Source organism: Narcine bancroftii, chromosome 2 (genome assembly GCF_036971445.1).
Source record: "Narcine bancroftii isolate sNarBan1 chromosome 2, sNarBan1.hap1, whole genome shotgun sequence".
Classification (NCBI taxonomy): Eukaryota; Metazoa; Chordata; class Chondrichthyes; order Torpediniformes; family Narcinidae; genus Narcine; species Narcine bancroftii.
Window position 1 is genome coordinate 115,467,030 of NC_091470.1, and position 27,663 is coordinate 115,494,692.

Here is a 27,663-nt window from a genome sequence, read left to right on the forward strand (position 1 = left end):
TTTTATATTATATATAGATATGTTTTAAAGGAGAAACATTTGTGACAGTTTTTTTTTAGTGTAGGTCACATACAAACACCAAAACAGTTTAAAATACTGGAGCTCTGCTCAAGCCAGATAGGCCCAGCTCCGAGTGCCTTTGCAAAAGCTTCGAAGAGTGCCCAAGGGACTTCACTAATGGGTTGTTGTTTTTAAAAGCAACAGATGAAAGAACTTGGAGGATAAGGTTTGGAGCCGCAGTCTGTCTGAGTGCAGTTTGCTGTTCTAAGAGGGTCATGCGGTTTTGCAAGCAGAGGGAGTCAAACAGGCTTTTCTCTGGTAGAGGGAAAAAGAGAATTCAGTTCAGCAGTAGCAGCTGCTACTGGACTGGAACAGGACAAGCTGGAAAACATGTGGAAAAACCCCATTTTGGAGACAGGTTGTGAGTGCTTAGTTCAGCCTGGTGAAAGCTCTTGTGGTCCATACAAGAGAAGAGGACTGGCTGCCTAATGTTTCACTTGAAACAAGAGAACCTAAAAGGAACTCTGTGGTGACCTGAAAGAGGTTATCATTTGGAAAACCCTGATGGGGGAAGTTTCTTTGTCAAAACACTAATGTGGTTGATTAGAAGGGATCAGTTTTTGACCAGCGACCAACAAATCTCTCTCTCTGAAAACTGACAAGAACCTTCCTGAGCGGTAACCATTTACCTTTCAACCACCAAAGCCTGGTGAAATTCATAAATGCTAAATTCTGTGGACAGTATAAGAATTGCCTGCAACCCGTGAACTTGGAGGAATGAGAAGTGAGATTGGACTATGAATTAAAGGACTTTTCTAAACTGACAACCACATTACATACACGTGCACTTGGAATTAGAAGGGGGTTAAGAAGGTTAATAGTAAGAAGTTTGATCCTGTTTTCATGTTTAAAGATAATTAAAAGCAACTTTTGTTTAAATAACCATTGGTCTTGGTGAATATCTATTGCTGCTGAGTTTCGAGGTCCTCTGGGTTCATAACAATACAGTAAAAGTCCTAAATCCAGACTGCTTGGGGAGTGGGTCGGTCTGGATTTTCATATAAAATACAAAGTACAAAAAAAAACATTTTCCCACTTCTGCGTGGTTGCTTGTTGCCGCTGTCCATCCATGGCACTTTCACTCACACGCTAAAGCCAAGAGTTGCTAAGAAGTCCGAATTCTTGGGAGTCTGGATTTCTGGCATCTGGATTTTTGGACTTTTACTGTCAAATTTTTTTATGGTTCCAGTCCCTTCCAGCCCACGAACCCAAGTACCACAATTAGCCTACAACCTCCCCGTACACTTTTGAAAGGTTGGAGGAATCCGGAGCACCTGGAAGAAACTCACGCACACACGGGGAGAAGGTATAAGCTCCTTACAGACAGCGCCAGATTCAAACATGGGTCACTAGCGCTGTAACAGTGGCACGCTGACCAACCCCTTCATATCCGTGTCACCCTTGTGTACATTGTGGTTTTTTTCGGTGCTAATCTTTTGTCACTATTTTAATTTGGAAACAATATGCTGCAACTCTAACATGGCTGCTTTTTTTTTGTGTAGACAGGTTCAGAAGGGAGCTCAGTGGATGGCCCCAGAACAGGCCAAATGGAAGAGGGGTCAACCAACCATGTTGGAGGAAGCAGTTTAAGTTTAGACATGGCACCAAGCCTGGTAAACGGAATCTGCAGTCAGGAAGGAGAAGCCATTGCAGTGGATTCAGGTGACTGGATGGAAGACCAGAGACTCTCTCCACATACCAACGGAAACATCGATTGGGATGCCACTCAAGCCCTGAATCAAGTTCGGAACCATGTGAAGGAAGACCTGACAACTACTGGGGATAACGTGGTCCGGGCTGACGACAGAAAGCTGCTAGCTGCGTTCCCTGAAACGACTGTGAGCTTACCGGTATTTCCACCAGCACAAAATCCTCAGGCTTTGCAAAAGATTAATTTGACTGAGAAATGTAATGCAGAGATTAACAACAGCCTTGAAAGAGTGCAGCTAATCCTTCCGATGAACGACGAATCCCTCGCTGATGAAGATTTGAGCACTTTGACAACTTCATGGGGTCTTTCCAAAAAACATGGGAGAAAACCACCGAGCTGCATTTGCAGTGGCCCAGAGTGTCCAGACTATCTGGAGTGGCTGGAGAGAAAAATCAAAGCTGTGATTAACGTGGAACAGAACAGGACTTCTGAACTTTCTGACAAAGTCCGTGATGTGCCTGTGGAAAATGGTGCTTTACAAAATCACATGCTGGGCTTGGAGGAGACGCTTCTTTTCGACTCCTGTGATGTTCCTCAATATTCGCAGAATGCTTTGACCATTGCAAAAGAAAAGAACATTAGTCTGCAAACCGCGATTGCCATCGAAGCCCTGACACAGTTGTCGTCAACCCTGCCTCAGCCATTTTTGGAAGCATCACAGATTAACAGTACCTCTCAAATCGGTGATGCCTCGGCCAGCTCCACTGAAGAAAACCAAGTGTCTCTGCCTGCAGTGTCCAATGCCATGAAGGAACTGCAAGAAGATCGTAGCCCTGAGCAACAAATTCCATCCCAGAATCCTGTTCCCCAGCACACACCTCCAGGTCATCAGGCCTTCCCAGAATTCCCAACCCGTGAGCAAACCCTGTGGGATCATCCCAAGAAACCAGCGCTGAGCGAAGCCGATTACATTCCAGACATGAAGACATTGCAAGACCCTTTTCACAGTTTCTCAAATTCAGTATCTACCATCAAACACACCGAAGACCTACCTGCCCACAGGAGTGATGGGGAAAGAAACATGGAGATCAGCAATGCCAGTCATCCCATCACCCCTGTGAGTGACCCCATGAGCGAGTTAAAACAGTTGTTGGGTGGCAGCAATGGGAACAAGTACTCTGTGACGCGGTTTAAGATGCCCAATGTCATTGGACGTGACGCCTCAGGCGCCAAGGCACAGCAAGACTTGCCATTGTCATTCCCCGGAGCGGGCTTTTACGGGACTTTTCCTCAGCAACAATCTGTGCAGCAAATGCATCAGAGGAGCAAGCATCAACAGGCACAGGCAGCATTGCAGCAGCATCTTCACCACAAGCGCAACCTGTTCCAGGAGCAGAACCAGGCGACAGAGCAGCAGAAGTGGTGGTCACCCCAGCCGCCCCATTTGAAGAGGCAGAAGCAAAAGAAGATCATCCAGAAGAGGAAATTGCAAGCGACGCAGAAGCAGTGCAAAGAGGTGCAGCTTCACAAGGCCCAGAGCCTGCAGCAGCAAGTTTTCCTGCAGCAGCTTCAAAAAATGCAACAAACCAAGCTGCAGCAAGGTTTGCCATGCCAACCGTTACCTCAGCAGAAGCAGGTGCTGGAGGGATATCAGCAGGTCGGAGCGGTGCACAACAACCTCAGGAGTGGAGAAAGTCCACCACAGCCACTCCGCAGCGACTGCCAGATGCACCCAGCGCTTCACTCGCCCTGTGAAGTCCCCTGCCCAAAACAGGCAGATCTTACCAAGCCATCCGCTTCTCAGGAGACCCCCTCTTTCGACGAGCCTGCCCTCCAGAAAACATGCAGCCTCCCACTAGATCCCTTCTCGTGTAATCGAGGCGTCGATAAATACCCTCAATCGTCTTCACTGAAGGACAGCCCCGTCAGGCCAGTGGAGGGCAAAGAAATGTCCGCAGACCCAGAGTCCACGCCCGGCCAATTGCAGCCAAGCGAAATGTCTGACCACAGCCCTCGGTCCTTCGAAGAAAAGATTGAGGAGCTCTTGAAGCAATTTGAGGCAGAATTCGAATCAAGCTCGGCGTCTCAGCAAGCCCCATTTCCTGCCCAGAATAACCCAACCTCTCAGGTAGAAATGAATGGAAATGGGACATCCTTGATGGGGCCACACCCTTCACTTTGCAAGCAATTCGGGTGCCCAGAACAGAGCAGTCAAAAGCAGATTTCTCAAATTACATCTCAGGAGCAAACTGGGTGCAAAACAACCAAGATAAACATGGCACAGGAAAGTACAAAATGCTTTAATAATTCTTTTCTGGGCCGATCCTCCAAGCACGTGAAAGTTGAATCCTCTGGTGCTATCACTGTGCTGTCAGCTGTCTATTCTGGGGAAAACATGGAGACACAAACAGAAGGTACCCCCCCAAAAAACACGCCTCTAAACCCTTCACTCAGTGGCTTTTTGGATTCTCCTTTGAAATATTTGGACACGCCGACAAAAAGCTTGTTGGACACCCCCTCAAAAAAGGCCCAGGCAGAATTCCCGTCGTGCGATTGTGTTGGTAAGTTTTGGAAATAAGATCATCTTGTTTCATTTGACATTGAATGCAAATGAACATTTGGTGCAATTATTCTGTTTGTGTTGGCCATGATGAACAGACCGGTTTTGAAACCTGGTCATTTGGATGGGCCAGCTGTTTCAGCTGTGTTACTTGCCTGTATATTATTGTGGCTGAGCCAGTTGTTCTGTTCTCCATCCTGCTGGCTGGACTCAATTCCAGCCTGTTTCATACTTCCCCGACCTGCCTCTAGAAATAGTCAACCATTCTCCATTTATGTCTATTCTTTCTCTATTCTTCTTACACTGCTTTCTCACTTTCTCTCCATCTTTTAAATCTCCTCTCCTTAACTCTCACTCTCTCATTGTCATTTGATCTGTTTGACTCCCTCCCTCACTCTCTCTCTGTGTCTCAGCCTGTTTCTCACCCATTCTCTCTCTATTTTTAAAAAACTTTATTTAAAAGATCTTTAAAAAAAACAACATACAGTCCAATAGAAAAAAGAAATCAATTTTGTATAAGTATGAAAAAGAAAACAACAACCCCACCCCATCAGCCAGCTCTCTTAAGGAGAGCCAAAGATAGGAATAAAAAGAAAAACTGAGAATATTTACAATAAATCAAAGTATATCTAAACACATATACTCCAAGTAAGGAGACCACTTATTAACAAAAAAAGAATAATTTTCATGCAAGTTATATGTAATTTTATTCCATAATACAAGCTTTCAATTCATTATGCCAACGTACTATATTAATCTCTATATTATCTTTCCAAGTACTAGCTACACATTTTTGTGCTACAGACAACACTAAGCATACAAATGCAATTTGAAACTTATCTAACCCTAATCTCCTCAAAGAGATCATAAAAAACCCAATTAAAAAATTGATGGGTCTAATGGTAATTTAATGTAATATAATTTTTCCAAAACTAACCTAATTCCTTCCCAAAAAGATTGTACTTTATCACAAGACCAAACAGCATGTAAAAAAGTTCCAGTACATAAACCACATCTAAAACAAGAATCCGATTACTAAAACCATATTTTTTCAATTTCTCCGGAGGTAAATATAACTGATGTAGAAAATTATAATTAACCATTCCATATTTTACATTCGTCAATTTAGTTACACTATCATAACACATATCCTCCCAATTACCTTCTGGAAAAATATACGTTAAATCATTTTCCCATTTAAGCCTAGATTTCTCCCATTCTGGTTTATCTATACTATCTTGTAACACTTGGTACATAACTGAAATATAACCCTTCTTTGGTATAGAGGAAATCAAAGATTCAAATTTTGTCAATATAAGTAAATTCATCTCTTTACAATAATTATCTTTTACCAAAGCTCTAAGTTGGTAATACACAAACAAAGAATTTACAGATATATCAAATCGTTCCCTCAGTTGATTAAAAGAATGAAACTGTCCTTCCTCAAAACAATCCTGCATTATCTTTATACCCTTAGAATCCCAATCCTTTAAATGATTATTAAACATTGAAAAAGGAATAAATTGGTTATTATATAATGGAGTTAAAATTGATAATTTACCTATCGATCCTAAAACCATATTTCTTTTAGTCCAGACCTTTAACAAATGTTTTAATACCGGCATATTACATTCCCGCAGCAAATCCATATTCCATCAAAATATAAATTGATGTACCTCAACTTCAGAAATACAAGCCATCTCCACTTTTGCCCAACTTTGGGGTTGATCCAAGTCCATCAATCTACTAACAAATTTCAACACTGCTGCTTCGTAATAATATTGAAAATGAGGTAACTGAAGTTCACCTAATGCATATTTTCATGTGAGTTTATACAATGCTACTCGAGGTAATTTATCTTTCCATACCTTACCACTTTATTTAAATCCTGAAAAAAACCCCTTGAAAGGAAACATGGTATTGACTGAAACAAATATTGAATTCGAGGAAAAATATTAATTTTAATACAATTTACCCAACCAATTAAGGTTAACGGAAGATCTTTCCATTTAATTAAATCTGCTTTAATCCATTTTATTAAAGGATTTAATTTAATTTATATAAAGATTGATAATCAGCATTTACAATTACTCCTAAATATTTAATTTTATCTGACCATTTTAATTTTAAGATATTTTTATATTCTGTATGATCACTTTCTCCAACTGGCAAGATTTCACTCTTATCCCAATTAACTTTATATCCAGATAGCTCTCCAAATTTCAATAGACATTCTTGCAACTCTGACAATGACTGTTTTGGTTCTGTCAAATATATCAACACATCATCTGCAAATAAATTAATCTTATATTCATCATGCATAACCCTCATCCTTCTTATCTTATCATTCTGTCTTATTGTCTGAGCCAATGCAAACAAGGCTGGTGACAATGGTCAACCTTGTTGAGTCGAACGTGCCAATTTAAATGGCAAAGAAACTTGACCATTTGTCACCACCCTGGCAATTGGGTTTGTATATAAAGCTTTAACCCAACCAATAAAAAAAGGGCCAAAGTTAAATTTCTCTAACACCTTAAATAAAAATTCCCATTCAACCCTATCAAAGGCTTTTTCTGCATCCAGCGCAATCACTGTGGTTGGGCTGCCCTCAATATGCATTGACCAATGTTATCAACCGAAGAATATTATCTGATGCATTTCTATTCTTAATAAAACCTGTTTGATCAGTATGTATCAACTTAGGTAAGTACTTAGCAAGCCGATTTGCTAACACTTTTACTATAATTTTATAATCTACATTTAATAAAGAAATAGATCTAAACGAAGACACTTTGAACAGGTCTCTATCTTTTTTTGGAATTACAGTAATTAAGGCACTCGAACAAGATTCCAATAACACCTGTTCTGCAGTTATTTGTTGTAATAAATCCCCAAATACAGAAGATAAATCTTCATAAAAGATTTTATAAAATTCCACAGAGAATCCATCATCCCCTGGTGACTTTCCATTTGACATCTCCTGTATAGCTTCCTTAATCTCAAAATCTGTAAACGGAGATTCCAATTCCATAACATCTTCCTCCCCTAATACCAGTAACATTAATTTGGATAAATAAGATTCATTAAAACCATTGTCCTGCTTCCCCTCAGAAGTATATAATTTTTGATAGAATGAAAAAAACTGGTCATTAATTTCCTGAGGTTTGTAGGTAACTATTGAATTCGTTTTAACAGCATTAATAGTCTGCAATTCCTGTTCCATTTTTAATTGCCATGCAAGTACCTTATATGCCCTCTCGTCCAATTCATAATAACACTGTTTAGATCGATTAATTAAACGCTCAAATTGATAAGTTTGTAATGTATTATAATGCAGTTTGAAATTCGCTAAAGAAACTTTTTTATCTTCTGTCACATCTTTCTGAAAATCATTCTCTAACTCAGCAATTTGTTTCTCCAACGCTAAATGTCCTGCCATATATTGTTCCTTAACTTTCGTAGTATAACTAATAATCTGCCCTCTCAAATAAGCTTTCAAAGCAGCCCATAGTACAAAATGACTATCTACAGAATAAACATTCTCAGCCAAAAACAAAGTAATCTGTTCTTTAACAAAAGTAACAAACTGTTTTTTTCAATAAAATTGTATTAAACCTCCATCTGAAAGATGAACATACCACTTCCGAGCTTACACAAGAAAAGAGCAATAAAGAATGATCCGATATAACCCTACTTTTATATTCAGCCTGTAATACTCTACCCTGTAAATGTGCTGATACCAAAAAAAAAATCTATTCTGGAAAATGAATCATGTCGAAATGAATAAAAAGAGAAGTCTTTCTCCGTAGGATTAACTCTTTTCCAAATATCCACCAAATTTAAATCTTTCATCAAGGCCTCAATTTGTATCGCCATCTTTGATTTCCTTATACTTTTTGGAGATCTATCCAATAAAGGATCCAAAATGCAATTAAAATCTCCCCCGACAAGAATATTTTCATTAGCTTGATTTAACAACAAAAAAGCTTCTGAAATAAACTGTTCATCATCTATATTAGGTGCATAAACATTAAGCAAAGTCCAAGATTCAGCAAAAATTTTACAGTTCACCCTCAAAAGTCTCCCAGCATTTCCTTCCAACGATTCTAATTCAAATGGCAAACTCTTATGAATTAAAATTGCTACGCCTCTCGCCTTCGAATTAAAAGAAGAAGAAAACACACGACCAACCCACTCTCTCTTCAATTTCAAGTGTTCTTTTTCAGTCAAATGTGTTTCTTGCAAAAAAGCAATGTCAACTTTCATTTTTTTTATATAGGCCAATACTCGCTTCCGCTTAATTGGATTATTCAACCCCTGAACATTAAAGGATGCAAATTTCAAATTAGACATTCCTACAAACTAACAATATATTTACACACTACAAAATATCTCTCCCCTTATAAAACGTCAAATTGAAAAAAGTTAAAACAAAATCACCCCCAATGTCTGTAAGTTCATTAATTTAATTCATGCAGTACTGGAAATAAGATACCAACAGTGGCTGTTGCTTTAGACGCAGAGAAAGCCTTTGACAGGGTAGAATGGAATTATTTATTCAAACTATTACAGAGGTTCAACCTACCAGAAAAATATATTAATTGGATTAAAGCATTATATAAGGGACCATTGGTGAAGGTGACAGTAAATGGATATGTATCGAACCAATTTAAATTAAGTAGGTCAACTAGGCAGGGATGTCCACTATCTCCCTCACTGTTCGCATTAGCAATAGAACTATTGGCAGAACTGATAAGAACAGAAAATAAAATAAAAGGGATAAAAAAATAAAGGAGAAGGAGTATAAAATCAATTTATTTGCAGATGACATCATAGTATATTTAACAGAACCAGAAATATCAATAAAAGAACTACATAAGAAATTGAAGGAATATGGAGAAATATTGGGGTACAAGATCAACGCAAATAAAAGAAAAATCACCCCTAAAAAAACCATCCAAAGGTAGTAACGCCCTAAAAATCTGGGTGTGGTAAAGCCCACTAGTGGCAGATGACTATCAAAGATTTCAGTGCCACCCCCCCCCCCCCCCCAGCCAGACGTATATACATTGCTTAATTAAACACAATCAGATATAGTAAGTATATTCAACCCAGTGATTCCAGCCCTAATGATTGTTCCGGGTCTTCAATATCAAGAAGACTTTGTGTCAGTTCTTCTTTCTTTCCATGTTTCCCATTCTTCCCATTCCCATTCCCATTTCCATTTGCCCTTCTTTTAGGTGACAACGATGAAGACCGACCATTCCCTCACAAATCTGGCAATGAATTAGCAAAAATTTCCGTAAAAAACTTTTAACACCGCAGGATAACGAAAAGCAAATTTATAACCCTTCCGCCACAATACTTCTTTAGCTGAATTAAATTCCCGACGTCGTCTAATAATTTCTTGACTCAAGTCCGCATAAAAGAATAATCTATTATTTTGGGTCATCATTGGAGATTGATTTTGTCGGGCCGTCTCCACTGCCAGTCGTAATATAATTTCTCTATCTTGGTATTTCAAACTACGAATTAAAACCGCCCATGGTGACTGTCCTGGAAACAGCTTCTTCCTTAATGCTCTATGTGCTCAATCCAACTCCAGACCTTCCGGAAAATAATCCTTGCCTAACACCTCAGGGATCCATTTCTTAAAATTTTTTATCAGGTCAGTAATATCTTCAGGAAGACCCACTATTTTTATATTATTCCTCCGACTTTGATTTTCCAATGAATCAATCTTCTTCAGTAATTCCTTTTCCTTTTTCCCAGTCCTCAAAAGAATCCTCCACTTTTTCCCTATTACATTCCACATTCAAAAAAAGCTGCTTCAATTTTTTTGAAATTTTCTTGTACAGTGTCTACTGATTTTATACATCTTTTAACATCACTTTTAAGTACAGTCATATCTTGCTTCATATTTGTAATTTCTTCACACAAGTGCTCATTTTAGTTTTCACTTCCAAAAATCCTTGAATCCGACATATTCTCCATTTGGTAAGCAATCCCTTCCAAAACAGTAAACACAGAATCCAGTCCAGATTCCTTCACCTCCCTTTGAGCCCTACCTTCTCTAGTCTCGGCCCTTATTTCTTCTTGAGTAAATTCCAGTAAAGTTAAATCCACTTCTTCTTCAACCACAACTGTTCCTTTTCTGGTACAGCTGCGGGTCTGGACACCTGACAATGGGGCACCGACCTCGTCAGGCCTCTGTCGCTCAAGTTCCCCCACAGCCCACACCTTTTCCAGTAATTCACACACCCTCGGAGCACTGCACATGCCTGGCAGAACCATTGATCGCGCAGGTGTGTCCTCCAATGCTACACTGCGTGCCCCCGACCACTAGGCAACATTGCATGCTCTCTCGGCCGGACCGCCTGCGTGTCCGGCTTCATGGGCGTGCGAGTCAGTGCCAGCTGAGCTTGTCGTCGAGCTGGCGCCATCTTGCAGATACAGGATTGGTGCTGGCATAATACTTAGCTGTGCAGGAGTCCTTTAAGCCCTGAGGGCTCCCATCGATGACTCCGTGGTTTCAACTTGATAGGTAGGCCTAAATTCTTCAACACTTTTATAAGGTAATTTCTTCTGTAATTTTCACATTAGTAGCCATTGCAATCCTCCACTATTCCAAAAACTGTAAATACCACTTTTAACCACTTTTATAAATTTATAAACCGGGTATTTAAAAATCTAGCTGGGGGAAGGTGGAATTGTACACCTGTCTTCTACGCCATCTTGCCACGCCCCCACCCATTCTCTCTTTGACTGTATCTGCCTACCTCTATTTCTCCCTTTTTTCAATCACTAATTTTTTTCTCATTTTCACTCTCCCCATTCTCATTCCCTGTCTCTGACTCTCTCTTTCTTTCTCCCAGTTTCATTCTCCCTCTCACTCTCTCTCTCTCTCTCTCTCTCTCTCTCTCTCTCTTGTCTAGCTGTCTCTGTTTCTCTCTTATTCCCACTCTCTGTCCGTCTGTCTCTCTTTTTCTCCAATCATTTTCAAAGATCAGTTAGTTGGTTAGAACATTGTTGAAGAGTAATCCAGGGTGAAAGATCTGTGCCAAAATCTAAGCCCATTTTTTCCCAATCTAACCCAGTGGTTCTCAACCTTTTTCCTTCCACTCACATCCCACTTTAAGTAATCCCTATGCCATCAGTGCTCTGTGATTAGTAAGGGATTTCTTAAGGTGGGATGTGGGTGGAAAGAAAAAGTTTGAAAGCCACTGTTTTAATCATCCCTCATTGACTCGTTATGTGCACGGTTTCAGAACTCCAAAGGAAATGGGCCAATGACAATTTTTCTCAAACAAATTATTTCAGTAACAATTGGGTCTAGAGCAGTGATTCTTAACCTTCCCTTCCCACTCACATCCCACCTTAAGCAGTCCTTTACTAATCACAGAGCATTAAAGTGGGATGTGAGTTGAGAACCCTTTAAAACACAGCTGTCTGGTGGGAATATAATGCAGTTATGTGCTCAAACAGCTTGATTTTGACAGAGGTGTGAAGGAAAGAAAGCACAAAATATCCTGGGGTGGAGGAGACCGGGTGAAAGGGAAAAGCAACAAAGGGAGGAGAGAAAGAAAAAAAACAACAGACTTTCCTTTTCAAACAATTATCATTTAGATTGTTTTGTAATTTTGTTCATGTGTCATTCGGGTTGGGTTTTTATCAGAGGACGTTTTGGCTTCACAGGGAGCTGTGGATGAGTGACATTAGCAAACGGATGTAATTTAGGCCCTTCGACGAGTTCCTTGTTGTTCAATGTTTATCGTCTGCCCGTGGCACAATTCCAAGCGGGCGGCGTCGCCCTTCCCTCAGAGCACACAGTAAAACCTGGTGTACAGAGAAGGGCAATGCCCATTGCTGTTGCAAACTTTCACTGGAACCTTTCTTGTTGCCCTCACCTCTTGGGTGGGCAATAAACTGGGCACTTTAACCTTACAAACTGTATGAGATACTGAAAGTCAGGGCTTTGGACAGATTGGATCAGATCAAAGCAGTCAAACAATAGACATGCTTGAGTTTCATGTAAAGGACGACAACAATGGGAGGAACAGAATTAAACACGTCAACGAACAGACCTGGCCCTGCTTGTCCGTTTTTCTGCTGTAACTCGCTCAGTTCAATGTGCTGTCATTCTGTTAACCATTCATCGCTGTGGCAGTGTGGGCCACAAAAGCATTTTTCAGGAGCCAGTGCAACAAGTTTCTGCTGCTACAAAATGGCTATGACACCAGGCTCTTGTTGATTGTCATGTTTATTTGCACAACGTCTATTCCTTTGCAGAATTTTACACTATTTAGAATGGTCTTGGTAGTGGGTTGGAATGGTCCTGGTAGTGGATTAGAATGGACCTGGTAGTGGGTTAAAATGGTCCTGACAGTGGGTTAGAATGGTCCTGGTAGGTGGGTTAGAATGGTCCTGGTAGTGGATTAGAATTGTCCTGGTAGTGGGTTAGAATGGTCCTGATAGTGGGTTAGAATGGTCTTGGTAGTGGGTTAGAATGGTCATGGTAGTGGGTTACAATGGTCCTGATAGTGGGTTAGAATGGTCTTGGTAGTGGGTTAGAATGGTCATGGTAGTGGGTTAGAATGGTCCTGATAGTGGGTTAGAATGGTCTTGGTAGTGGGTTAGAATGGTCATGGTAGTGGGTTAGAATGGTCCTGATAGTGGGTTAGAATGGTCTTGGTAGTAGGTTAGAATGGTCCTGATAGTTGGTTAGAATGGTCTTGGTAATGGGTTAGAATGGTCATGGTAGTGGGTTAGAATTGTCCTGTTGGGTGGGTTAATTGGCTGTTGTAATGTGTGCGATAGAATCTGGAGACAGTAATGGGAATGTGGAGAGAATAAAAACACGGGATTACTGCTGGATGTGTAAATGGCTGGTTGGTGGTCAGAACACTCGATGGGCTGAAGGGTCTGATTCTGTGCCGAGTGACTTACTGACTCTTCAGCTGTGGCTATAACCTGCTGGGTTATGGAACTGGATGGGCCTGCCGCAATTAGACCATAGGACATGGACAAGGCCTTTCTGTCCACCCCACCGTTACATGTGGCCAACGTGTCTCAGGTTTTCTCTCTCCTTCTGTGCCGGATTCCCATCACCCTCACCTCCCTGACCCTTACCCTCGAATTCATCTTCGTGACCACATCTCCACCGTCCTCTGGGATAGAAAGGGAAATAGATGCACCATCCATTGTGAGAAGAAATGCCTGCACACCTCAATTTTACACAATTGCTCCTGGACTTGTCCAGGAGACAGAAGATGGGCCAAGAAAGGGGGAGGTGTGTCAGTCAGCAGCAGGAAGGCAGAGAGCATTTAGCTTTGATGCATGGAAATATAGAACACTACAGAAAACAGGCCCTCCAGCCCTTCTTGTCTACACTGAACTATTATTCTGGCTGGTCCCACTGACCTCATCCTGGAACATATCTCTCCACTATTCCTCCCACCCATGTGCATGTCCAAATTTTTCTTAAATGTTAAAATTATTTACATTTTTGAATTTAAACATACAGCACAGTAACATAGCCCACGAGGCCATTTCACCCACTTATACTGAATTAACCTACAACTCTGGTACATTTCGAATGGTGGAGGAAACGGGAGTCCCCAGGGGATGCCCACACAGACACGGGGAGAACATACAAATTCCTTACAGACAGCGATGGATTCAATCCCTGGTCCTGATCACTGGTGCTGTGACAATGGCTAACCGCTATGCAAACCATGCCACCCCTATGGGATCTTCCATACCACCAAGACCCAAGGCACTGGGACCACAGTGGCCAGGATTGATAGGGGAAGGAATTGAGGGGTATTACATTTTGTATGGCCACAAGTTTCCTCATTAGCCATTTTGAAATGCCCCTGAGAAGTTGGTGTGAGTCGGTCCTTCCTGTGGAGATGCTCCTCAGTGCAGTTGGGTAGGGAAACAACAAGGGAATGGCAACATGGTTCTGAGACACGATTAGCCTGCGCCATTGCTGATGGAGGCAGGGATCTAAGTGCACGACCAGTATTGAGCTGGAAAGGGTGCAGAAAAGGGGGCATCCGCTTAGAAGAGAGATGCAGAAGAATTTCTTCAGCCAGAGGATGGTAAATCGGTGGAATTTGTTGCCACAGGTGGTTGTGGAGGTCAGATCATTGGGACTATTTAAGGCAGAGATTGATAGGTTCTTGATTAGCCAGAGCATCAAAGGTTTTGGGGAGAAGGCCGGGCAGTGGGCCTGAGTGGGAAAATGGATCAGCTCATGATTAGATGGCAGGGAAGACTCAGTGGACTGAATGGCCTATTTCTGCTCCCATATCTTGTGGTCTAAAATGATTCCTTAATTAATGAAAGGCATGCATTCCTGGAAAACATTTTATTGAGCAGATTCCATCCATTGTAAATGCTCTAGGCTAAATAGTTGTGGACATCTTGGTGTAGGGCAACCATTCTCAACCTTTAAATTAAATGGTGGGGCAGACTCGATGGGCTGAATAGCCTATTTCTGCTTCTGTGTCATCTGGTCTTAAATGATTGGAAAAGGTGTTATTAAAAGCAGGATAGATGCTAAAAGGAAGTTCCTTCACTTCTGGGCAGCTCCATGCTGTGTTGTGCGGCACTGAGAGAAAGGCATTAACCTTGTTGGAAATCTCCCCAAGGCACTGGATTGAAGCAGTACACAGTTCACCAACCGGAGGAGAACAAGCACTGGCTTCTGCCGACACTGCAAGAATCCTGGTTGATGAGAGACGTGCAAGGTGGGAGATTCCGTGTGTGTCAAGGGCAGGAGATCCACCAGGCCTACAGCGAGAAGAACCTGACAGGACGTGGCTGCAGTCATCTCCCACATGGTGGCATCCTGCACAGCGTAGCGATGGTGGGAGATGGGTCCTGTCTGCTCAGCACTGTTTGATGTCTTCACTGCAGATTATCTCAGATGGACCAATCAATTAAAAAGGACATTGCAATATGACCAATGGGTCCCCACCTCGTGAATGACCAAGGAATAAGGCCACCTGGCTCCAGAAAAGCTGAGAGTAAAACAACTTGCATTGAATTCATGATCAGTGAAGTTCAAACAGTGCTTTATCAAACATACAACACAATAATAGGCCCTTTCGACCGATGAGCCCATGCTGTCAATTACACCCTATTATCCTACAACACCCGTTCATTTTTGAAGGGTGGGAGGAGACAGGGATAATGTACAAACTCCCTGCAGAGAGCACCGATTTGAACCCAGGTCATTGCCGCTGTAACAGTGCTGCACTAACTGTTACACTAACCGTGCCTCCCCAGCTGATCTTGAGGTGTAACTGGGGCAGGGATTCATTCCTTCATGTGACCGGCTCAGTGCACAGAAGGATGTGGGACATACGTGCATTAGTCCAGGAGACATTGGATGAGGTCCCACATCAAAAGTTATTGTGAAAAATGAAATTTCTGGGCCCAGGTGGTAAAATTAAGTCAGCCAGGATCGCACTACGACAGACTCTCTGCTGGAGGAACACAGCAGGTCCAGCAGCATCAGTGGAAGAATATAATTGGCAGCGTTGTGGCTCGGAGTGTTCAATCTCCCACTGCTGTTCCTCAACCCGATGATTGGATTTTGCTGCAGAGTCTGGCATCCGCCATCTCTTGTGACTCTATTCTTCAGGGCAATGGACTGGAGGGGGACGGAATGAAGAAATGTTCTGTCTGGGGACTCTCCAACCAGACAGCATCAACATCAACTCATCCAATCATTGTTAAACTCTCCCCTGTCTCTCTCTTTCCCAACCCTTGCATCTCCCTTCCTCCAGCTCCCCTCCCTCCTTTTGTCAGAAAGCGACCCTTCTTAGCTCCCTGCTCTCTTCCCTTAGCACTTCCCAGTTTTTCCCATCAACTGACTCCACCTCTGTCCCATTAACCTGTGCTCCACCCCGTTCCGCCTCTCCTCTCCTCCTTCCTCCTTGCCCATTCCTCCTCTCCTCTCCTTGCCCATTCTTCCCCTCCCCTCCTCTCCTCTCCTCCTTGCCCACCTCCTTATTCAGGCATCTGCCTTATTAGCCCTTGTCGAAGGGCTCAGGCCTGAAATGTTGACTGGCTTTTACCTCCTGAGGATGCTGAGTTTTTCCAGCTGGACTGAATAATCTGCTCCTCACATCTTCCAGAAGGAAGCACGAACTCCCAAGGATTGAATTATAAACTTTGCTTGTGCTCTCTGGAATTTACAACGTTAGAAGCAGTTTCATTAAAGTTTTCAAGATATATAAGGAAGAGGGAGTCTGTGTGTGTGGATGTGTTGGTGTGGGTGGATGTGTGGGTGGGTGGTGGGTGTGTGTGTGTGTGTGTGTGTGTGTGTGTGTGTGTGTGTTTGGGGGTGTGTGTGTGGGTGGGTGTATGTGTGTGGGGGGGGGAGGGGAATCTGTTAGCTGCAATTCAGGGCTGCTGAGGGTGGAGTTACAAATAATTAAAGCCAGCTCTCTCATGAATGAAGGTCAACACACTTCTCCACAGGAAGGACGATAGAAGATTGGAACCCCTTCCACAGGCATGGTGTTTTTTATTGGACCAATATGGATATTAAAGTAAGGCAGTAAACAGTTCATATTAACCATGATCTCTGTGAATGGCTCCACATTGGTCACAAGAATAACAAGAAGAAAGTGAAGACAAATACTCGAGTCAGAACAAGTGCCAGTGGCTAAACTGCACAGATCAATCTAAGTGCGATTACTACTTGTCAAACACGATTACTGCCAGCAATGCAATGTCAAAGTCAGTCTGCTTCTCTCTGCTTCCTACCAACAGCAGACCGTTACCTATATATTGTCAATCTCAAGAAGACAGCAACTGATTTGAATCCTTTAATCAAAGGGAATTCAAGATAAAGCATTCGATTCACAATGTGCCTTGAGATTATGAACAAGGTCTGCTGGTCACTGGTTAAGGGATAGACGTTTGTAAAATGGTCAGGTGTAGATAGGATATATAGATAGACTCTTTTTTTCCCAGGATAAAAATGTCAGATATTAGAAGATGAGAGGGGGAATGTTGAAAGGAGATGGGAATTTTGTACGCAGAATGGTGGGTGCCAGGGCGAGTGGAGGAAGCAGATATGATCACACTCCTGAACAGTCACATTGATTGATATGTATAGTGTGCAAGCAGTAAAGATTTAGTTTAATTTGATGTCATGTTTTGGAAGACAATGCCGGCTGAAGGGCCTGTTCACCATAGTTAGGAACTTGAACATTAAAGGTGCATAAAGGTGCAGTGCTGCTCTGGAGATTTCCCCGGCTAGGGGCACTGAAGAAGTATTCAGTCCCATCAATGAGTCATGCTATGATTTTGAAATCTATTCCACTGAAGGAAGTGAATGTATTTCAAAAGCAGAGTGCAACTTGCTGATATCTCTAGTACTTTAAGCAGAGCTGATGGACAGTGAGTGTTGACGAGTTATAGCTTCATTGGAGACAGTGGATTTGGGGAAGGCCCAGAGAACCAAATAGGATAGTAGACTGAGGATCTGAACAAACAACTACTGCTCCTATTTCTCACGTTCCTCTGTTTAATGCTCATGTCTAAAGTGTTTCCCATTCTCAACCCATTCTTTACTGAAAATAGAAAATAGGCCAAAAGGACGTCTATTCTTGGAATAAGTTCATTTGTTTTCGGCCTATTGGCTAAGATCAAGTGTAGTACCTGTTCTTATCGGTGTAATATCTGATGCATCCCCTATCTGGGGACTATATATATTAAATTGATATTTGATAAGTACCAGTTAGCACAACGCTTTTACAGCACCAGCGATCCGGGTTTAAATCAGGTGTTGTCTGTAAGGCGTTTGTACGACGAAACAGCCTGTTTCCGTGCTGTATGTCTAAATTAAAATTAAAATTTGTTGGGCATGTGTACACTACCCTAAGTCAAACTTGGAATCAGTTTGTAACTAACAGGAAAATGAGCACACTTTGCAGAAGGGAGAGTCTTTCAATACACCAAACCCATCCTTTCTGCAATACAATTTCCTGAGCTGAATGTTTCAAAATCTTCTCTCCAGCCCTCAAGTTCAACAAGGGAAACGTTACCTCCCTGATGATTCACTCTCCCTGGACCACAACAGTCACCAGCACTTCTATCTTTAGTTTCTCTTTATTAACCTTAGATGTCCCCTCCCAAGCACTGTTTGAAAAGGTTTTGCAGTGCACAGAAAATAATTGAATGAGCTGTTGCCCAATGGATTTGGACTGTTTAATATTAATACTGCAAGGTCAACAGGAGATTGAAACCTGTCCAGGTCCCTTTAACCAGGCAAGTTCAACTCAGGTCAGTCTGTCAAAAGTGCATTCCTGACAACAGCATACTTTCAAACAATATCACAGTGTCCCATCAACCAACCATGAATCCCACATTTTTTTTTGCCAAAAATTATGTCAATACATTCCATTTTGTTGGCAGTGTTTGAAAAAATACCATTCTGGCCGATATGGTTTTGTTAGCATGAAGTTGTAATTTATGTGTTACGCTGCATTAATAGTTACCAGATTCTGAAATATCAGTTTGAAACATCAAGTTGTACACATTAAGCCCTGTCCACACACTGAGCAATGATGTTTAGATGTAAAAGATTGTGTCTGAGAAATTCAAGTTTTTGGGCACCTGATTTTCAAATCCCATTTAATCAATTTCCAATGTAAACTAGATGGTGAAACGTCCTATACTGAGTGGGAATTTATTGTGTGTGTGTGTGTGTGTGTGTGTGTGTGTGTGTGTGTGTGTGTGTGTGTGTGTGTGTGTGTGTGCATATGAATGTCTGTGTGTCTGCATGTGTATGTATGCATGTATGTGTGTGAATGTGTGTATGTGGGTAAGTATGTATGTGGGAGAATGTGCGTATGTGGGTGAATATGTGTATATGGGAGAATGTGTGTGAATGTGTGTACGTGGGTGAATGTGTGTGAATGTTGTATGTGGGTGAATGTGTGTGTGGGTGTATGTGTGTATGTGGGTGAATATATGTATGTGGAAGAATGTGTGAGTGGGTGTATGTGGGTGAATATGTGTATGTGGGAGAATGTGTGTGTATGTGAGGGAATGTGTGTGAACGTGTGTATGTGTGTGAATGTTGTATGTGGGTGAATGTGTGTGAATGTGTGTATGTGTGTGCCCGTGTGCATTTGTGAAAGTAAATTTGTGTTTGTGTGCTCGTGTGTGTTTATCCATGTACGTGTATGTAGATTTGTGCTCTATGTGCTGGTTTTGGCAGTTGCCATGAGTTGCCTTGTTCATCAGTGTTGACCAGGTGTGAGAGATTTCTGACTCCGAGGTTGGCTGGGATATCTCACTACTCATTGCTCCCTCTGGCTCCCTGCACCCACAAGCACTTCACCCCAACCTAGTCCCTTTTCCACCACGCCACCCTTAACTGGGACACTAATTGCTTTTCCACGAACAACTCAACCCCAGGGACTGGAGTATTCTACCAGTTGAAACGGGTGACGTTCTGCTGTCCCTTTTCTACTGGTTTTATCAGCATGCCGGCGTCAGCAAACGCTGGGCATATGAGTAAGGGTAGAGGCGGTTAATCCCCAGCACCCAGCGTGAAATTACGTCATTTGAAGCCAGCATTCAAACACTGTTCCTTTTCCACTGGACCCTGTCCCAGTAAATTCCCAGTTAATTCCTGGGACAGGGTGTCAATGGAAGCGGGGCTATTGAGACATTCTGGACCGCTGCGGAAATGCCCTTCTCTGCTACCGGTGTTGGAGGGAAGTGCATTGTTGCAAATAATGGAGTCCCAGTAGTGGATGGATTCTGTACCCAACACTCCTGGGATGCCATCTTATGCTAGTGATGACATTGGTGGGGTAACGGCAGAGCATAAGACCTTTGAGGTGTGCACAGGGAAACCATCAACCAAGTAGCACCATCAAGACTCAACGTCACATGGCTATTATCTCAACATCTTAACCAAAGACAATTCACCCACTTCATAAGGTGTTATCTCACAGATGAGTCGACAGCTTCATTGGAAATCCATTCAACTTCCATTCAACAATCCCAATGGAATGAGAATCAACTGGCTTTTACAAAGAATGTATTATCTATTTTACCAGACGACTAACCAGCTGGGAAAATGAAGATAAACCCAAGTTTCCAGATACCTTTGCTGCCGAGATACCATGGAAATTTTTTTCATCCAATTCCAACCATCATGGATGCTGCAGAGAAAAGGATCGGAGGTCAATCCACAAGACCATAAGAGTGGCAGAGAGGATCACTGGAGTCTCCCTCCACTCCCCCCCCCCCCCCCCCCCCCGCCAATCAACATGATCTTCTGGGATTGTTATCTGGAGAGGACATGCAAAATCATTGAAGACCTCTTCCACCCCACCCCACACTCATCTTTCAGCTACTCCTAATGGGAAAGAGATTAAATTTTATATTTAAATTTAGACACACAGCACGGTAACCGGCCCTTTCAGCCTATGAGCCTGTGCCACACAATTACATCCAAATGACCTACAACCCTGTATATTTTTGATGTATCAGAGCCAGCGCCGCCAGGCTGAGGGACAGCTTCTTCCCGCAGGCAGTGAGAATGCTGAACGACCAAAGGAGCTGCTCCCGCTCACCCTCCGAGATTCTCATATTGATGAAGCATTATTTATTTATTTGTTATGTGAATATTTGTTCTGTATGTGTATTGTTTGTCTGTACGTGTGTAATATCGGCGTGTGTGTCTGTGTGCTTTGCACTGAGGACCAGAGAACACTGTTTTGTCGTGATGTATTTGTGCAATTGGATGACAAAGATTTGACAACTAGCAAAGAGTGAGATCAATATTCCATCCAGAAAAATAAACCAAAGAGAAATAAGGGAGTGGGGGGAGAGCCAATCACTGCAAACTCTTCCTGAAGCTAGGATACATTTCCATTAGATGTCATGCCTTGTACGTACAAGGGGAAGTTGATCATGATTCCAGCTGTTTGCTTGAACAAATATCCTCCTCTAATGGAAGCCTCTGTGGTTCAGCAGCAAGGTGTGGGTGGGCTGCATACTGTCACCCTCAAGGTTTGATGGATGCAGAGTTTAGTTTCTTGCCATGTGCACCAAAATGCAGTGGAGATCTGTGCTTTGTGTGCATTCTATGAATTTCAGAAGAGTTTCCCCTCTTCGTACCCCAGTGTCAAAGAAAGCGATTTGAATTATATTCATGTTTGGATCTTCTGGATACTTTTTGAAGTGAATTTGAGTGATTTGGAACTCTGCAGTCACTCATGTGTGTGTGTAGCCAGAGCAGGGTGTCAGTTTGAGACCATAAGTGTAACTTTTTTTCCTTTCTCTATTACACAATCAGTTTGTTTACATTTCTTTATTCATTGACATGTGTACCTTGCGTACTGTTATTTTGCACGATTAATAAATAGTAATTCTGCCTCGCCCAGAGGAAAAAGCATCTCAGGGTTGTAGGTAATGTCATGGATGTACTCTGGCAATAAATCTGAAATCTGATTAAATCTAATATGAATCAGAGGCTAGATATTTGATGGTATGATTTAATGGAAATTCCTGCTAAAATATTGCATATGAAGAGGGTGAGGGTTGGTAATCTTTTGAAATTTAGACATAAACACGGTAACAGGTCCTTTTGGCCCACAAGCCCCGCCGCCCAATTTCACCCAATTGACCTACAAGCCCTGTGCGTTTTGAAAGGTGGGATGAAACTGGAGTGCCCAGAGAAAACCCACGCAGACATGGGGAGAGCGTACAAACTCCTTAAAGACAGTGCGGGACTCGAACCCTGGTCCTGATCACTGGCGCTGTAACAGCATTGTGTTAACCACCGGGCTGGCCGGCACTGTAAATGGTGTTAATTTATTTCAAGTATTTTTTTTCTTTCTATTATAGAGCAAATCATAGAAAAAGATGAAGGTCCTTATTATACTCACCTTGGCTCAGGTCCAACAGTGGCAGCCATACGGGAGCTAATGGAAGAAAGGTAAGTCAATGTCAAGACTCCGCAGATCCTTGTTCAAAGTGAGTGGGAACCAAGATCGAAGATGAGAATCAGATTTATTGTCAGGAACATGTCACAAAATTTGTTGTTTTGCATCAGCATCACAGGGTAAAGATTGCTTTCAATGGCATTTCAATAAATAAATAAATAATTCAAGAACATAGGATGCAGTGAGGTAGTGTCTTTGGTTCATTGTCCGTTCAGGAATCTGATGGCGGAGGGGAAGAAGCTGTCCTTGTGCCACTGAGTGCACGTCTTCAGGCTCCTGCACCTTCCTCCTGATGGAAGCAGAGTGAAGAGGGCGTGGCCTGGGTGGTGGGGGTCCTTGAGGATAAAGGCTGCTTTTTAAAGACACCGCCTCTTGTAGATGTCCTCGATGGAGTGAAGACTGGAGCCCGTGATGTCGCAGGTCGAGTTAACAACCCTCTGGAGTTTTTTCTTGTCCTGAGCGTTGGCACCTCCGTACCAGACAGTGATGCAACCAGCCAGAATGCTCTCCACGGTAAACCTGTAGAAATTTTCAAGAGTCTTTGATGACATACCGAATCTCCTCAAAGTATAGCCGCTGCCGGATGAGGGAGACAGGGATCCCATTCGCAAGACTGGAGTAAGTGGGGAATAGTTCAGCTTGTTTGCAATGGGCGATGGTCTGGGAAAATGTTTGCAAAGCATTTATATAAATGTATACTGGGATCTTTGGGAAGAGGGCACCCAGAATCATCGAGGACCCCTTCCCCTTACGCACAGCATCTTTCAGATGCTCCCATCGGGGAAGAGATCCAGGAGTATCTGAGCCAGCACCACCAGGCTGAGGAACAGCTTCTTCCCACGGGCAGTGAGAATGGTGAACAACTGAAGGAACAGCTCATATGAGACTCTCATATGTAGAAAACAGTATTTATTTATTTTATATAGTCAAATGTCCTGTATATGGACCGGAGAACATTGTTTCGTCGGGTGGTACTTGTGCAATCATTTGACAATAAACTTGACTTGATATAATCTGGGAAAAGGTTTGCAAAGCATGTACAGTATATAAATGTATTCACTGTTAATAAGGCCACTGAACAGCCATGCTACCAAGTGTGATCTGTATTACATTGGAAGGAGCAAAAAGTCTCCAACAAGGGGAAGACTGGGCATGTGATATTCTTGATCATCAGTAACACTGTAAATACTGAGAAGGAAAATAAAAGTGGTGTTTGCCATCAAATATGGATGGTAGCAACGAAGGGGATGATGTTGGAGAGAGGTCCAACCTGGGCCTGCCTGCTCAGATTAAGTCTGTGTTAAACATAGAAAATAGGTGTAGGAGTAGGCCATTTGGCCCTTCAAGCCTTCACCACCATTCATTTTGAACATGGCTGATCATCCACTCAGTACCCTGTTCCAGCTCTCTCTCCATACCCCCTGATCCCCCTTCACAAGTACTAAATCTAACTCTCTCTTAAATATAGCTATGGAACCGGCTTCAATCATTTCCTGTGGCAGAAAATTCCATAAATTCACCACCCTCTGAGAGAAAAAATTCTTCCTCATCTCAGTCCTAAAGGACTTCCCCTTTATCCTTAAACTGTGACCCCCTGGTTCTAGATTTGCTCAACATTGGGAACAATCTTCTTGCATCTAACCTGTCAAATCCCTTAAAAATTTTGAACGTTTCTATTAAATCTCCTCTTAATTGTCTAAACTCCAGCGAGTACAAGCCGAGTCATTCTAGCCTTTCTTCATATGCAGGTCCCGCCAACCCTGGTATCGATCTGGTAAACCTTTTCTGCACTCCCTCCATGGCAATTATGTCCTTCCTCAGATAAGGAGACCCTATTCAACTGCATCAATACCTCTCTGCTCCTGTACTTGAATCCTCTTGATATGAACGCCAACATACCATTCGCCTTTTTTACTGCTTGCTGCACCTGCATGCCCACTTTTAATGACTGATGCACAGCGACACCCAGGTCTCTTTGCATCTCCCCTTTTCCTAATTGGATACCATTAAAATAGTACTCAGCCCTTCCATTCTTTCCTCCAAAGTGGATAACCACACATTTATCCACATTATATTGCATATGCCATGCTTTTGCCCCCTCACCCAACCTGTCCAAGTCATCCTGCACACTCTTAACAGCCTCTACACAGCTTACAATGCCACCCAGCTTCGTGTCATCTGCAAACTTGGAAATGGTGTTTTCTATTTCCTCATCTAAATCATTAGTATATATCATAAATAACTGGGGTCCAAGCACTGAGCCTTGTGGTATCCCACTAGTCACTGACTGCCATTCCAAAAAATACCCGTTTATTCTTACTCTTAGCTTCCTATCTGTCAACCAATTCTCTATCCACCTCAATACCATATCCCCTATACCATGTGCCTTAAGTTTGTATAGTAATCTGTGTAGGAGCTTATCAAAAGCCTTCTGAAAATCCAGGTAGATCACATCTACTGGTTCTCCCCTATCTACTCTATTAGTTACATCCTCAAACAATTCAATAAGATTAGTCAGACACGATTTTCCCTTCATAAAACCATGCTGCTCTGACTAATGAATTCACCACTTTTCAGATGTGCCGCAATCACATCTTTAATTACAGACTCTAACATTTTCCACACTACCGATGTCAAGCTAACCGGTCTATAATTCCCTGATTTCTCTTTCCCTCCCTTTTTAAAAAATGGAGTTACATTAGCCACCCTCCAGTCCTCAGGAAATACTCCAGAATCTAAAGAGTTTTGAAAAATTATCAACAATGCATCCACTATTTCATGGGCTACTTCCTTTAGCACTCTGGGATGCAGACCATCTGGCCCTGGGGACTTGTCTGCCTTTACATCCCTTCAATTTATCCAACACAACCTCATAACTTACACTTACTTTCCCCAGTCCTTCCATCACATTAGCCCCATGGTCCCCTATTATTTCCTGAATATTATTCATATTTTCCTTAGTGAAGACCGAACTAAAGTAGTTATTTAATTGGTCTGCCATGTCCTTGTTCCCCATGACCAATTCACCTGTTTCTGACTGCAAGGGACCCACATTTGTCTTTACTAGTCTCTTTCTCTTTACATATCTATAAAAACTTTTGCAGTAATTTTTTTATGTTCCCTGCCAACTTTCTCTCATAATCTCTTTTGCCTTTCCTGATTAATCTCTTTGTCTTCCTTGTAGAACTCTGAATTTCTCCAAATCCTCTGGTATTCTGTCTTTCCTGGCTAGTCTATACGCTTCCTCTTTACACTTGATACTCTCCCTGATTTCCCTTGTTATCCAAGGATGTACTACCCTCCTTAAGTTATTCTTTTTCCAAACCGGGATGAACAAACGTTGTATTTCATCCAGGTGATCCTTAAATGCTTGCTATTGCCTTTCTACAGTTAATCCTTTAAGTAACATTTGCCAATTTAACTTAATCAATTCACGTCTCATACCCTCAAAGTCACCCTTCTTCCTAATGTAAAATTCCACCATATTGTGGTCATTCTTGCCCAAAGGGCTTCGCACAACAAGATTGTTAACTAACCCTTCCTCATTACTCAGAACCCAGTCTAGAATGGCCTGTTCCCTTGTTGGTTCTTCAACATACTGGGTTAGAAAATTATCCCATATACCTTCTAAGAAATCGTCCTCATCAGTACCCTTACCAATTTGATTCATCCAGTCTATATGAAGATTAAAGTCACCCATTATAACTGCCTTGCCTTTGTTGCACGCATTTCCAGTTTCCTGTTTAATGCCATCCCCAACCTCTCTACTACTGTTAGGTGGTCTATATACAATGCCCACTAACGTCTTCTGCCCCCTTGCATTTTACAGCTCTACCCACATTGATTCCACATCATTCAAGCTAACATCCTTCCTTTCTATTGCTTTTAACTCCTCTCTAACCAACAATGCTACCCCACCTCCTTTTCCTTTCTGTCTGTCCCTCCTGAATATTGAAAATCCATGAATGTTAAGCTCCCAGCCTTGGTCCCCTTGAAGCCATATCTCTGTGATCCCAACTATATCATAGTCATTTACAGCTATCTACACATTCAAATTATCCACCTTATTATGAATACTCCTTGCATTAAGACACAAGGCCTTCAAGCTTGTTTTTACCAGAGCCTTAACCCTACCACCATTATGCTGTAAAGTAGCCCTTTTACATTTTTGCCCTGAGGTTACCTGCCTGCCTCTTTTGCTTTTCACCCTCCTATCTCTGACTTTTTCTCTCATGCTAAACCCCTCCGTCTCTCTACTCCTGATCTCATCCCCCTGTCACATTAGTTTAAACCTTCCCCAACAGCACTACCAAACATTCTCCCGAGGGCATTGATCCCGGCCCTGCCCAGATGGAGACCGTCCTGTTTGAACTGATCCCATCTGCCCCAGAACTGATTCCAATGCCCCAAGAATCTGAACCCTTCCCTCCTACACCACTGTTCAAGCCACATATTCATTCTATCTATCCTGCAATTCCTACTCTGACTAGCTCGTGGCACTGGCAATAATCCAGAGATTATTACCCTCGAGGTCCAACTCCTTAACTTTCTTCCAAGCTCCCTGAATTCTGCTTGTAGGACCTCATCCCGCTTTTTTCCTATGTCATTGGTACCAACATGGACCACGATAGTTGGCTGTTCACCCTCTCCATCCAGAATGCCCTGCAGCTGCTCCGTGATATCCCTGACCCTTGCACCTGGGAGGCAACACGTCATCTGGGAGTCCCGTTTATGGCCATAGAAGCTCCTGTCTATTCCCCTTACAATTGAATCCCCTATGACTATCGTCCTATCACTCTTTTTCCGGCCCTCTTGCACAGCAGAGCCACTCACAGTGCCCTGACCCTGGCTACTGCTGCCTTCTCCTGATGGGCCATCTCCCCCAACAACATCCAAAGCGGAATATCTGTTTTTCAGGGAGATGACCACAGGAAACTCCTGCACTCCCTTCCTGTTCTTACTCTTACCTTTGGTCACCCAGTCCCTATATCCCTCAGCTCTATGAAGCTGTGGTGTGACTGTTCATTGCCATCAAGAAAATTGCAAGGTGGAGTTGGAAGGTGATAGATGGGCAGACTATTATTGAGATAGAAAGGGACTTGTGAGTCCTCGTGCAGGACACCCTAAACCTAAAGGTTGACCTCCAGGTTGAGTTGATGGTGAAGAAGGCGAATGCGATGCTGGGGTTCATTTCTAGAGACATAGCATACAAGAGAAGGATGTAATGTTGAGATTCTATAGGGTGCTAGTGAGACCTCACTTGGAGAACAGTGTACAGTTTTGGGTGCTTTATTTGTGAAAGGACATGCTGGCTTTGAAGAGGGTTTAGAGAAGTTTTACTAGAATTATACCATGAATGAAAGGGTTAGCATATGATGAACGATTGTCGGCTCTTGGTCTGT

General features: G+C 42.5%; 1 protein-coding gene and 1 pseudogene across 7 annotated transcripts in view; both read left to right on the forward strand.

Annotated features, from left to right (window-relative positions):
- Window positions 1-27,663, forward strand: part of LOC138754179 (methylcytosine dioxygenase TET3-like) — a 204,041-nt gene that overhangs the window by 139,383 nt on the left and 36,995 nt on the right. For all 7 annotated transcript variants that reach the window (XM_069918063.1, XM_069918067.1, XM_069918064.1 and 4 more), the window contains 2 exons: window positions 1,563-4,272; window positions 22,164-22,254. In XM_069918063.1, coding sequence (XP_069774164.1) covers window positions 1,563-4,272; window positions 22,164-22,254 — 2,801 coding nt within the window. The remainder of the gene's footprint in view (window positions 1-1,562; window positions 4,273-22,163; window positions 22,255-27,663) is intronic.
- On the forward strand, window positions 17,916-18,078 carry LOC138755932 (U2 spliceosomal RNA; annotated as a pseudogene).